Here is a 14,543-nt window from a genome sequence, read left to right on the forward strand (position 1 = left end):
CATTCAAAAAGAAGCAAAGTTATTTTATTTAATATAGGATTAAATCTGTATAAATCAGACCACAAGAAAAGTCCCTTGTCTTAACGTGCCTCCTCTCCCCTTCCACATTGTACCACTGCAGTGGTATAATCAAAATTTAAACTACTGTACATGGGCATAGTTCCCTTGCTATCTCTGGAGTTTAGCTGACTCATACCAGCAAAAAGTAAAATCCTTGTGGTTTATAGTAGGTTTGCTACTTTTCAGTGATTTCCCCTTGTTTTTAGTGGTTCCTGTTGTTTTCTCAGGACACTATTGCACTGTTTGATAGCCTAATATATACTAATGATAGGATGATAATATTCTGCTACCTGCCTTCTCTTCCTTGACTTTTCATCCTGTTGTGCCCTTGTTGAAACTTTTTATCAGCATTTGAACAGGGAAGAAGAGAAATTATTTTTCACATTCTAATCCTGTTAGCATTGGGATGCAGAGCAGGGAGGAAAAGGGTTTGCTTCTGCTTTGTGGTTAAAAATAAATTATATTTGTGGTAATTTCTTTTTACCTTCATTTAGCAGAATGCCTCTATTTGTATTTGTATCTATCTGTCAGTGGGATGCTTGGTGCAGTTTGGGTTGATGCAGACTAGGTGGAGTAAATCTGAGCCTGTGGGGTGAGCAGCGCAAGGCTGAGGAAAGATGCATGAAAACAAACTGCAGATGGGTGAGATAAACAGGATCCCCGGGCTGTGACTGAGTAGGCAGGCCTCTTTAATGGCTCTTAGCAACGCCCCTGCTCTGACCCTCCTCATATGTGAGGGAAATCAAATCAATACACTGCTCTTCAAACCACGATGCTGCAGCAGCAGCAGGGCATTGTGGCAGCCTTCGTCTCCTAAATTCATCAACGGTTCTCGGTTTGCTGATCTCTGGATATCCATCCTTGCATCTCTGCTGAGGAAGACTGACTGCATCTTTAATCGGATTGCTTGAGCTCCCATGTACAACCTTCTTCTTCTTCTTAGCAAGTATTAGGTAGGCAATTTTAAAGTGCTTTTGGATTTGCAGGCAGCTTTAACACTGATCTGAGAACCCTGTTGTATTCTCTGTAAACATAGCAGAAGCCTCTCTTTAAACCTACTCTGTTTTAAATTTTGCTTTTCTTCTGTTTTTGTGGTTGGGCAGGGGGCACTGCTGTTTTTCCCTTCCTTTAAAAAAAAATGTTGTAGCTGATTTGTGCTTTTGGAAAAGGATATTCCCTCGTTGATCCCTCCCCTGTTCTGTGGAACAGCTATAACCGGTGCCATACAGTTACTTTCCACGTTCATGAACATCTGTTCAGCTCTCTAACATTGAGGGCAGGCTGCTCACTCTGTTATTCTTTAGTTTTCCGGTGCGTACTTCAAAGCTGTAGATCAGGACTCTGCCCACTAAATAAGTTTTACCTTGTTTCCAGAGATGGCTAACAGAGGACCAAGCTATGGCTTAAGTCGAGAAGTTCAGGAAAAGATTGAACAGAAATATGACCCGGAATTAGAGTCTAGGTTGGTGAACTGGATTATTGTCCAGTGTGGAGAACACATAGAGCACCCTCCTCCTGGAAGGCAACATTTTCAGACCTGGTTGATGGATGGAACGGTAAGTGTTTTGTCCAATTATACATTTTCATATGTTTATATGCACAGTGTCCTTATGTTCTGTCTTCCTCCAGCTAAATTCATCACAGCTCATGGTTGGTGCAGAAATATACATCTTAGTATCTGATTTATTTCCTTTCAACCAAGAGTCTTAATCTCAAAAGATAAATTATTCTACTAGTGCACTGGGATCAGTACAATATTTATGATTCTTATGAGTCATGCATGTTATGACTCATTCCTTCAGCATCTTTTCTCATACAGTTAAATGTGATCCATTTTAAAATCAGATGCATACTTTTCTCTTTAAGGAATAATCAGTGTTGACAAGGAAAGGCAAAGAGACAGCAAATTTGAAGGATTGAATTGTGTCATAGCTGTCTTCTTGGGAATAATTCTGTAGCTACAACATTGTATTCCATTTGTTTATTGAACAACAGGCAGATGCTGCTGTTTGCAGTGGGCTGTAAGACTATGCTAATCATTGAATCTCTGCCAAAGTGACTTTAACAATATTTCAATTGACATTGCTTATTTTTGGCTTGGGCATGAGGTTTCTTCTCTGTCGGTTGTTATATAACCTCTACCAGTGATTGCTTTGTTGTTTCTAGCAGATTAGGATTTATATGGTCAGGCTATTGCCTCAGTTAATGAAAGCTTTTATGCTTTTCTAATATACTGTGATTATTATCAATTCACTTCTTTGTTTTTATCTGAAGAAATTATGTCTCTGACAGAAAGTTACCAGGTCAAAAACATTTTGCAGCATCATTTCATGTGCAGAAATTGCCTTCTAGGTTGGTGACTTTTTTCTAATTTTGTTTCTGTCTTTATTTCTCAGCTGTTATGCAAGTTAATAAACAGTTTACATCCAAAGGGAAATGAGCCCATCACAAAGATCTCTGAATCAAAAATGGCTTTCAAGCAGATGGAACAAATATCTCAGTTCTTAAAAGCTGCTGAAATCTACGGAGTAAGAACAACAGATATTTTTCAGACAGTGGATTTATGGGAAGGTAAAAATAATAAACTGGAAGTCAGCTTGCAGTCTTCATTTTACTTTGATCTGCATTTTGTCTAAGACATAGTCTCTAATGTAATTATCTTTTGTTTCTGTTTGCCTTACCTCATTACTGTGTTCTTCCCGTGCTGCATTATCTCCTCTGAGGGATTTATATTACCCTGAGGGCATAACGGAACCTTTCCAAGCTCATGTGTTATCCAAAAGCCCATCATTCTGACAGAAATCCACAGACCTGATAAAACAACTGTTCTCTGTGCTAATTATTTTAAAGTAAATAGCTTCTAATAACAAGTATGGAAACCTCTGATTTTCTGATGACAAGATTTTATTGCAGTTTTCAAATTACAAGCAAAGCTTTAATTGGAGCTATAAAATGCATTCCCAGGAGCATGTATGCCTCTGTGAAGCTTATAAGGCCTCATTTATAATTAGTGAGAAGCAAAACTCACTGCTTAATACCATGCTAGCTGAGCTGCTCTCTCTAAGGAGAGAGTCTTTTAAGAGAGGTCACTATGGCAACAGCAAAAAAATTCAGGGTGCTCCTGTGATTTTGCAGTAAGCCAGGTGAAGGCTGTCTCCATCCCATGTTCGAAATGGAAACTGCTTGTTCTAGTTGCTGAAGAGCTGAGTCATTTGTACGTTCATGTGGCTGGCTTTGCCCACTTCTGTGGTGTTGATGCATCCCTTCATGGTGCTTTAACCAAGTACACTGTATATCCTGCATCTCTCTGGATAAGGTGATGCAACGCTTTGGGTGAGGGCTCAGAGCAAGGACAGCTGCAGGGTAGTGAAAGGCACATTTGAAAGGGTCAAAAATCTGCCTTGAGAATGAAACACTGGGAAGAGGAAAACAATCCACTGGGAACGCTGGTCAGCATAGTTTGTGTAGGAGCACACACTGAGAGAAAAAAGTGGGGTTTGTTTTCACAGGCAGTTGGGATATGTGGAAGAGATCACTCCTATGAAGGACAGCTGGAGGAATGAAATACTAGGGAGCTCATTGTGAATGGGTTAGAGGGAAAGGATATATTGACAGCTGGAGGCTGGAGTTACTGGGATATGTAATGGTCTCAGAGTGCCAAATTTGCTTGACAAAACCATACATCTGGGGGCCAAGGGCAGGATTGTTTCTTCCAGTTCAGTCTTTACTGTTTCATCCAATCTACCTTTAAATGTCTTAAATGAAGGGATTTTCACTTCCCTGACAGAGCACCTTCCCACCCCTCAGCCTAGCAGGCTGTTGACAGAGAAGCTCCATCTATCTTGTAAAGGATGATAATGGCTCATTTCAGATGTTCTTTGCAGTCTTTTGCAACTTACAATGGCTTCACACCACGCAAATGAAAATACAGTACTTTGATCCTTACTAGGAAAAGGACTTGCTTTGAAGACAAAAAGTTCCTAATGATGGTGGCTGTCTCCTAATTTCTCTCTTTCACTCATCACCTTTTCTCAACAGATGTAAGGAGAAAAGGTAGTAACTTCCAGAGGACAGGAAGTCAAAACACAACTTGCAACCTAGGAGGGAGACATATTCACTGTTATTTTAAGACTTCCCAAAGCTAATCTGTCTCCTCACTTTCCCACTCCCTTTTCATTGGTCCTGCTGCTCATTTCAGTGCTTAGATGAAACAGTATGTCTCTCCAGCAGTGAGTCACTGCAAGCTTTTTGTGTCTAACTCTAACTCTGACCTGTAGCATCTGTCCTTCTTCAGGGATGAATCATCTGAACCTGGATGCATCAGCTGGACAGAAAGGACAATCTCTTTTTCGCTATTTCATAATTGCAGCACTCCTACTCCTCAAACCATAACCTCTTCAGAGAGAGATGTCAATGTTTATAGTGAAAAAAAAAGGGTGTGAGTGAAAAACAGCTTTTCCCTGGCACTAATTGTTTTCTGGGAGCTTCTGCTTTGAAATTCTTAGCAATGATTAATGAAAATGTTTTAGGATACAATTTGCTGTTGGCTGTTTCAAACTCACTGAGTCCATCTGGTGCATTTTTCTTCATCTCTGAGACTTCTTGATCCAGGGAAGTATCACCTCTCTTTTGGCCTTTTCTTATATAAATGTATTGTGCAGATACCTCCTTGGTATGTTTCCAGGCAGGCAAGAGGCAGCTGCACCTCTGGGTATTTGTTCAACCTTTGCAAAAAAGCATTTCAGGAATACTAGGCAGAGCAGTTCTCCAGCTTTGTGCTTGAGCATTCCCCTTTCTGAACTTGTAGAAGAGGCCCTTCCAGAGAGGTTTCCACCAAAGAGAAAGGCATAAGACATGAGCAGAAGCCCCTTCCTCCTTGCACTGGCAGTGCCAAGTTCCTCTTGGAGGCTGTGCTATTCCAAGCACACAGCAGAGGACACTGAAGATGCAGGCGTGCCATCAGCGTGGGTCCCTGCAGCATGATTCAGGGAGCCGAAGCTGTGGGCCAGGTGGGCAGCCCCTGTGGCTGCCAATAAACAAGTACTGGAGCTGAGGGAAGGCACTAACTAGGATTTACTGCAATGCTAGAGTCAAGTCTGGCTTCAGAGAACATGTATGATCATTTCTGCCAGGTGGCTGCAGCATTAGGTGACTTTCTCACTGGAAATTTAAAATCTTTCACAGTGGTTTTTTTTACAGTGACCATCGAGCCCCTTGTAAGATTTGCTAGAACAGGTCAAGTGACACAAGACCATTTGAATTTTGGGTCTTTCCTCACTCACAGCACCCCTCATATGCAGCAAGGAGTCTCTGCAGAGCAGAGCCATGGCCGTGGCTTTGTTTTGTCACGTGTTGTTCAGCTCCCACTCACTCTTTTTCCCCTGCAGCATCTCCGACTCGTCAGTGACAAAGCAGAGCTGAGCGCTGAGCGTGGGGGGGCTGCCAGATGGCTCTGCGAGGCTGATCATCATGTTTCACCGCCTGTCTTTTGTTTCTTTTTCTTTTTTCTTCACTTGCCGTCACTATTCAGCTGATTCAGTTTTAAATCTTTCTTCGCATCCCTTTTCATCCCAGTCAGTCACTGCACTCCTTGTTATATGGGAGGCATCCCAAGGACGTTGTATGTGGCATCTGTTGCAGCATATGGTACATCTGCTGCTTCGGGGAGCTCTGAGTGTCTCTGCCTCGCTCTCCTCGGTGCGCGCCCGTGTACGTGCGCGTGTGGGATGTCGGCTCTTCAGCTGCCCTCCTTACGCAAGGACTCGCCTGATGCAGTTTGCATTAACAAAATACAGTAAAAGGAGGATTCTGGGTGACCGACAATTTATTTTCTGAGCAAATGGTCCTCTGCAGATAGGATTCTGATAGACTGTAGTAGTCTGTATGACAGCCACAACTGGAAGCTGATAGGTGTTTTCAGCCTTGGTGTGTCTTCCTCACCTCAGCCGCAGCGTTAGGCATTTAGGTTTGTACGAACCAAAGCTCCAGACTGAATCTGCCTATAATCAGAGTGATGCTCAGCATAAACACAGACAGTGCAGTGCTCACTTCCCTCTACACTCCAGCTGGTGTACAGTGATATTCCTTGATACTGGACCACTGGAGGTATTTCTGAGATCTATTATCATCATCTCTCTGGTATCTCATGTTTTTATGAATTACTTGCTTTCACACGTGAAGAACCATAATCAGATCTGTTAACTAGATACATTACTTTAGGAAAGAGGGAGAACTGGAATGGAAAGAAGGGGAAAGGAGTCATAGAAACACTTATGAAAGAATTTCAGAAGAAGTGAGAAGCAGCAGGTGGATTTCCAGCAACTTACCACCTCATACAATTGGAAATACCTGCTGCAAACTCAGTTTCACTAGAAAGTTTTCCAAAAGTTAGCATATCTAGATTGGGCAATGAGTTCTATAATTTTTATTTGGCTAAAGATGAGATGAGCCATGACTTTTTGAACTGAGGAATGAAGTAAAACAGCATAGGGAGAAAGGGGAAGAATAGTGGACTGGATGGCAGAAACTGAAGGTATGAAAGTGCAGAGAATTGAAGCCAGTAGGAAGGATTAGGGTGGTGATTTGATGGTTAAACTGGGAAGAACTGATAAAAGTTATCTGCACAGGAGCTCACCAGGACTGCTGTGAGCTTTGTTAGCACAGGGATCAACTTTACTCTGAACAAAATGAGACACAGCACTGTTATTTGATACACTGTTCTCCTTCAGACATATTTTACTGAGTATATTACCATTATTTGTACACCAAAGTAATCTCTTCTTTGGAGAAAATTTTACCAAAAAGATTATATCGCCTTAAAATGGTACGGCAGAAGGCATTAAAATAACCAAAGGCCAGGAAACCTTGAAGTGTCTGAATAATTAAGTTTCACTTTAATACTATCCCTTTGTTGACATTTTAATAAGCTCTTGCATGCCAGCACCTCCATTTTAGCAATAGTAAAATAGCATTTATAATGCTATTAATGCACTTCTTCAGGGGAGCTGAGGGAGTTAGTTAATACATTGCATAAAACTATTTATCGGTGTGCCAAGCTATTTGTTGTGCAAGGACATATATTAACTTCACTGTCTGGCTTTCTAGGGAAGGACATGGCAGCAGTGCAGAGAACCTTAATGGCTCTAGGCAGTTTGGCAGTCACCAAGGATGACGGCTGCTACAAAGGAGATCCATCCTGGTTTCACAGGTAAAGTCCAGAGCTGCTCAGAGCTGTCTTCCCTGGAAAGCTGGTAATATTGTGTGCCTTTAGAATTAAATGAAATTTACTGGGAAAGGAAAGAATGAATCTTTCCAAAGTTTCCTTGTAATGGAGAGATTTTTCTCGCTGGAGTCTAGAGAAGGGAATCAAAGGCCCAGGCAGCAATATTTTCTACCCTTCACTGGCTGCCAGCATTCTAGCTGTATGTCCTACCCTATCTTGTTGGCCTAAAGTTACACCAGGACTGCGTGGGGAGGAGCCCCATGGGAGCTGTGTACTGCAGCTTTTTCTCTTTGTAGCATATCCATCTTACTGCTTGAGGTGCCTGCACTGATCATTGAAGAAGATGCATAATTTTCTTGTTCACACACTTTATCCCTGATTCTCGTTCCCTAGAAAGAAAGCAACGATACTTAGCAAATTAGGCACCAATTCTGATGACATTCATCTATTCAGAAGATTCACCTAATCCTCAGTATCCATATATGAATCCAAGGGAATGACAACAGCAGCAGCCATACAGATATGTGTGTCCTAAGAGCAGCTGGCAGCAAGTGTACACTTTTGCCTCACATCAGATAGCAGACAGAAAGACTAATGAAGGCTGTTATGGATGTCTGGAAACCCCCATATAGTGAGCCCTTTACCAAGCAGAGACAAGGCATGAAGCCTTTTTCCCTTTCTCATCAAACCAAAAATTGTATCATTTCCTAGTCTTCTTTTCTCTTGGGGAGCACCATTTATCTGTGAAGAAATCTCTGTCTTGGCAAAGCTGTTTAGTTGTTCTGAACCTCCTTTTGTTTTGGCTAGGGAATCTGAGAAGCAGGGACAGGAAGAAAAGGAAATCCTCCCACAGGTAGCCCTCCTGCCCCACAGGCATATTATTGACATGAGATTCTGCCATCCAAGAGTATTTCTTACATGGAAACGTCTGAGGCATGTTAGCAAAAAGAATGCTGACTGCATTTCTCTTCTTCCCTTGAATTTTCTGATGTCTAGGAGAGGCTCAGCAAAAATAAAGCAAACTTCAGTTTGTTTGTCTTCAACCTTGAGCTGGTTAAACTGAGTCTAAGAGAGACTTGAATTTTAAGCGAATAAATGCAAACTCCTATGCATTGTTTATATGAAATCAGGTTACATTAACTTAATACGGTGCACAAATAGATTTATATTTATGGAATATAATTGGGTTTAAAATTGATTTCAAATCCAGTTACATGCTTTAATATAAACCAGACATGAAATCACTATGACCCAGACGGGCTTACTTGTTTTATGTAACTAAAACAAAGTCCTTCATGGAAAAATTAATTTTCATCTGGACTCTTAATTGTGGGTGGGAGCAGTTTTCATTGGCATAGATGAAGAGGTGATCACCTCCCTTCTCCTCTAGCTGGCTGCCCTGCCCGTACTGCTTGGATAACCAATCCATATGTGTTGCAGCCCCTGAAATACTCTTTTATAGCCACTAATTTAAGGAAAGCTGGTGTTACAATATGTTGCAGATCAGAAGTTGTTTTCTGAGTAGTTTACCCATCCCTTCAGGCAGACCAAGCCCCCTTGCTGCCACCCAGTGTGACTCATAATTCAGGGCTTTCAGGCTGATTCTTAATCTCCTTTAGTGAAATTGAGAGACCAATATTAGATGGTGTAAGAGTACCCGTGCAGGGATCTACAGTGATTAGGATAATGCCACACTTGAGCTAAGCCATTTAACTTTCCATTGCCAGTGTCTCACATACCTGATCCCACCAGGCCTGATTCTCTCTTCCTTGCGTGCCCCACCAAGGTTCATGGATCCATGGCTGTTTGTTATCCTGTGGTTTGCCAACCACAAGCACTGGTGTAAAGTTGGCACAAAAAGGTAACAGATCGGTTTGAGGTAAGAGCGATGCCAGGTGATGGCAGGCAAGCCAAAAAGAACTTGACATAGTGTGAGACATTGAGAGGGAGCAGACTTGCCCTCAACCCTTTTTCTACAGTCTCAGTTAAGGCCATTTCCACCCACCTAAACCCAAATTGTGTACATGTTGCTATCTTGTAAGACCATCATAGACTAAATGGGGTGCTTATGATGGTAAAAAAACCTCTATATAATCCGAACTGTACATATAATCAACTTTTATTAGCATACCCAGACTTCCAGCTAGTCTCTTTATTTCTTTTTTGCAGTTCTCATTTTTTTTTTCTCTTCAGTTACTTTTAGACTTTCTGTGGAAGTACTCATCAACACAGCTGAAAATCCTAGGAGGAAAGAGAAAAAAATAATAGAATGCTTTCCTGTTTTTTTAATTAAAGTAGAGGCAGACACAGCGAACCCGAGATTCAATTAGGTAATAGGAGTAGTTCTAAAAACATCCTCTTGTGGAGATCCTGGCAGCAGTTCCATGACAGTGTAAGTATTCTGGAAAAGACGTTAAGCAGCAGTGAGAGGGGCTGCTTTCTGAGGCACCCACGGTTCTGTGTCCCTCCCTCCAAAACAGTGTGCTTATGCTTTCTGGTGGGAGGTGTGGAATCTGAGAGCCTGCGACTGTAAGCCCTCTTACTAGTCAATACATTACCACTGAAGACTCATTCTAAAAAATGACAGGTCAGTACTGGTTTCCTGTGGATCTTTTTCACCTTTCTGCTTTGCTGGGCTTTCATGTGGATGTGGGTTCTTCTCCTGCAATGTCCTCAACACCCTGAGCCTAGCAAAGAGTGTAAGTGCTTTTCTGGACTTGAGCCAAGGTTCTTAGCACAGTACAGGATCTGACCCTCATGGAGAGGATCATGTTGATGGTTTTCAATCACAGCAGGTACCTAATCTAGCATTCTCATCTAGTGGTGGGGTGGGGAGAAAAGGGGAACTGTAACTCGATGCCGTAACCTGATCCCAGGGTAAACAGACACAGCAAGGAAAAACATTGTACCTGGGTGGGAGTAGGGTGTGGTAGATGGAAAGCCTCCCTCGGTCTGGAGCTCTGCTGTTTCGTATGGCTCGTTTGATAGGAAGAGACTGATCCTTCTCCCTTGTAAATTGCCTGTTTTCTCCACCTTGTTAAAATGAAAGATTAATCCAAGCCGTACAGTTTCTTGTAGGGCTACAGAGTGCAAACTTCTGTGTTTCTTCTTTACCACTATGGCCCTCAGTGCTATTTTCAAGGAGATAAAGGCTCCTTTTACATTCCAGCAAAGGTTCATTAATCTAAAGGGCTTTTGAGACCTAGGACACCGAACAGAAGAGGTCAGTGTGTCTTGATGGAATTTAAAGGACTGTCATACAGTTAAGACACAGGTGCAAAGGGAAAAGTCTGTTGCTTAGAGGTGAGAGATTTGGAAATGGAAACAGAGCAGTTGTTCTGTCCTGAGGGCAACCACCATCTACTCCACAAAAATGAGCAAGTCCCTTCACCAACCCATTGTTGCTCTGGGGACATTCAGATCTTATTTACTCCACTGAGTTAAATTATGCTAATTTGTACTGTTGCTCTAGATGGGCACCAACTTGTAGTATAGCACAGGTAAGTGTCTCATTGATCAATCCCATGGACTACAACTGTTAAGAGCTATAGGGTTTAACACAAATTAACCCTATTTTGTGTGTTATATATAGCACTACATAAATATTTTACCTGTCACAGCTGCTAGAGAAGTCCCTCGGGCTTCTGGAATAAGTGGTACAGTGAAAGTCTGAGGCTTGACTAGAGCATTACTTCTAACTGCAGCAGTGAGCCCAGCCACTATTGTCCAGCACATGGGATGGTGCAAATGACATTACAAGGGACATGAGCCAATTTCAGATTGCTTTTTGTGGTCCTCTGAGCATATGGAGAATGATGGCATGGGTGTATGTTGCTTTTTTTGTGTGTATCTGGACAGGAAAGCACAGCAGAATCGACGAGGATTTTCAGAAGAGCAGCTTCGTCAGGGACAGAACGTAATAGGCCTTCAGATGGGCAGCAACAAAGGAGCATCACAGTCGGGTATGACAGGCTATGGAATGCCAAGGCAGATTATCTAAAACGTCTCTGTCTGTGGAGAAAACACTCTTTCTGCAGCATGGTCTGTTAAGAAAAAAAAAACAAAACAAAAAAACACAACAAAAAAATCTCATTAGTTCCTTTTCTGCCTGGTTTTTAATAGTTAGTGCTCTCTAAGGTTTGGGGTATTTTTGGTTTGGTTTGTTTTCTTTGCAGCTGCAAGAACTTGGGTTTTTGTGGTGGTGTGTATCAGTTCACAGCACGTGCGCACTGCTGCCTCCTACTTTTCACTTCTGAACTATGCAAAGACAATTATTCTGTATTAATTTATTTGCAAAGTGTTATCTTCCATATTTGTCTCACACTGCACTTGTATTTCAACCAGTAACCTCGTTCTTCAATTCAGTGATGATATTGTTTGACCTAAGAATAAAGACAAATTAAAGACACCTCTTAGACTCATTATTTAGAGGTAAAAGCAAGTAAAACCAATGACCACATGGTACAGTGCAGAGAATTTAGGTATTTTCAATGGTCAGTCTATCCCATCTCTAACCCAGAGCCCTGTTTGAGTGACTCCTTGAGCTTTTGTTGCTGACCCCGACAATGTATGAAATATCCCTTTGGCCAGTTGGGGTCAGCTGTCCCATCTATGTCCCCTCCCAGCTTCTTGCCCAACCCCAGCTATGGGGGCAGAATGAGAAAGAGAGAAGACCTTGGCACTGTTCAGGCACTGTTTAGCAGTAGCCACCACACTGGTGTGTTATTAACTTCTTTAGTCACCAGTCCAAAGCACAGCACTCTGGAGGCTCCATCCCAGCCAGACTCAGTACAGCCGGCAGCAGACGAGTCTCCAAACTTGGGGTATTCTTCACTGTGAAAGAACAGTCTGTCGGTCAGAGGTGAGAACGGGCTTCATCTTCTGATAGTTGATACTATATCAAACAAAACACAAAGCAAGGTGTGTCTTAAATGCAATGGAAGAAATAGAACAAAAGTACCAGAACAATTCTGACCTGAAAAATGCCCAGAGTTCAAACTCAAACAATCTGTAAGTGTGGCCGGTGGTTCATTCGGGGGCAGTTTGCTGAAGTGTCAGTAGAACTCACAGCCACAGTCATCTGGCCACAGGAGCACACCAGAGCTAACTCCACATACTTGATTTGCTGGTCAGCTCAGGTTGCCTCGGGGCTGTGTGGCACATACACTTGAGGCGTTCATGCAACTTTCTCTGCAGGGTTTTCTTGCTGTTAACTGTCTCTGCTGTCTACACTCGCAAAACCAAATCACTTTTTCCCCACAGGCAAGTGGGCTCTTTTTTTTCTTTTCCTTTTTAATTCATGACAGGCTTCCAAGAAGGCCTGAAAATGTAATATCTAGTCAGGTAACAAATGAGAGTAATCTGTTCTCTGAGACAGCTCTCAGAGTGCCTACATACATAGGTGGGGGTGACTTCTGTCTGGCTTTAAACCCAGTGACACATGGTGGCAGCTAGTTGTTTACTAAGTAGCCCTGGAGCCAGTGACACGTTGATGTAGCTTCAAAAGTTTCTATCAATGAGTAAATGGAACCCCAGCTCATAGGAAGCTCTATCTCCCTGTCAGGAGGAAGAACATCTCCCCACTTCAGCCAAGCACTGCAGAGCAGAACAAGAAGGGATGTGAAGGTCACATTACATGGTTTGAGCTTAGTGGATCTGTAGTAGTTGCCACTGAAAAGGTCCTGTCCACACTAGCACCTCCTCTTATACCTGCCAGGGCATCTTGGCTCCTCCCCTGTGCTACTGTCAAACATGTTTTTTTTGTGTTTACTGCCTGTTCAGGGATATTTTTCTGTTACTTAGGTGAATAAGCTCAGCAGAGGAGCAGATGACCACCCCAGATAGTGCATCTCATGTGGGAGCTCACCTTTCAGTTGTGGTGGGGCATTAGCTCAGTGCAAAGTCTTAATATGTAACTTGCCCATAGACATGACATCAGGTGTAACATGAAGAGAATAGCAGTTTTTCTTAATAAAAGCTAATAAGATGACGAAGGAAATCTGGACTGATGGCAAGACAAATGGCAAGACAAATGCCACCAGAAATTTCACCTCGATGAATGTGAACAGCAGCCACCTTCCTCTAACACAAAGTCACAGCCACAGCAGGCAAAATGGCTGGATGGGACGAGCTGGAAGAACTGCCTTGAAGGTAGGTAAGAGGTCTAAGAGGCCACAACCCCACACCTTCTGCCCTGCACCACCCCCATAGGGGGGACACAATCTTTCCTGAACTCAGTGGCCTAAGTCTCCCCTTTCTGTTTGGCTGCAAAATTTCCATTCTGTATGTTCTTCTCTCTAAAAACACTATTTTTAAGTGCTGCTTACCAATTGAGTTCCCAGGGTATGTTGCTTTCTGTATCCCTGATGCCATGCTGTGGCACCACCTGCTCCACTGTCAGATTTTCTCCTGACCTTGCAGGAGAGGACCTGGGCAAATTCAGGTCCAAGTCATTAGCATGGCTGACTCAGAAGAGCAGATGGATCTGCTGGTCAGAGCAGCAGTTTGTCTAGCCCAGCAGTCTGCCTCTGGCAGTGATAAAAAAGAGGCTACAATCCATCAAACTGTTCTAGCTGTTAATATCTGGCATTCAATGCTTCAAAGTATACTTCATTCTGTGGGCTAATCTTGTCCTTCCATATCCCCATATGATAGATACAGAAATATTAATGCTATTGTTAATTAAATGTTAATGCACTCTGGCCTAGTAATCTTCTTGTGTTAAGATATCCTTACTAGTAAGTTTACAAACATCTAAAGCTAAGAAGTAAATTTAATACAGTACTATGCTAGTTGTAACCAAGTTATCAGGAAGCATTATCACTTCTCTTATATTAACAAAAAGTCATTGTAAGTTTGCTTCTCCTGCATCAAAAGCACTTACACAGGTGTCTCAGAAGGCTAATTATTTTTTGTAACAACCTTCTGCATTGTTATTACTTAAAAGCCTTGATATACATTAGAATAAAGATATACAGGAGCTCTGAACACTGACGGGTATAGTATGTGTTTGGGAGAAGGGGGTTCATGTTTACTCTCCTAGCTCTACTGCTTAGAGGAAGATTTCCTCTGCAGATGATGAAAAACATCTCACTGAAGGCTGTGGACTCAGTTTGACAGCAAGAATGAGCTAAGATCCCTCACACACACACTGCCTATAATCCTATTTGAAGCTTGACTATAACGTAATCAGCTATCCCAGCTTTAGAATAGAATAGAATAGAATAGAATAGAATAGAATAGAATAGAATAGAATAGAATA

The 14,543-nt window shown here is 42.2% G+C and overlaps 1 protein-coding gene across 1 annotated transcript; it reads left to right on the top strand.

Annotated features, from left to right (window-relative positions):
• Positions 1 to 626: 626 nt before the first annotated feature.
• Positions 627 to 11,690, top strand: TAGLN3 (transgelin 3). The gene is made up of 5 exons (XM_027648731.1): positions 627 to 1,013; positions 1,435 to 1,616; positions 2,457 to 2,631; positions 7,165 to 7,267; positions 11,141 to 11,690. The coding sequence occupies exons 2-5, from the start codon at positions 1,437 to 1,439 to the stop codon at positions 11,280 to 11,282; spliced, it is 600 nt and encodes a 199-aa protein (XP_027504532.1). The 5' UTR covers positions 627 to 1,013; positions 1,435 to 1,436; the 3' UTR covers positions 11,283 to 11,690.
• Positions 11,691 to 14,543: the final 2,853 nt, after the last annotated feature.

This window comes from Corapipo altera, unplaced genomic scaffold, assembly GCF_003945725.1.
Source record: "Corapipo altera isolate COAL_440 unplaced genomic scaffold, ASM394572v1 58, whole genome shotgun sequence".
Taxonomy (NCBI): domain Eukaryota; kingdom Metazoa; phylum Chordata; class Aves; order Passeriformes; family Pipridae; genus Corapipo; species Corapipo altera.

Excerpts from the sequence above, each read along its gene's own strand:
- TAGLN3 (XM_027648731.1), top strand. The coding sequence starts at position 1,437 with ATGGCTAACAGAGGACCAAGCTATGGCTTAAGTCGAGAAGTTCAGGAA. Across the intron at positions 2,632-7,164 it reads GACAGTGGATTTATGGGAAG|GGAAGGACATGGCAGCAGTG; the intron begins GTAAAAATAATA and ends CTGGCTTTCTAG. Across the intron at positions 7,268-11,140 it reads GATCCATCCTGGTTTCACAG|GAAAGCACAGCAGAATCGAC; the intron begins GTAAAGTCCAGA and ends GTATCTGGACAG.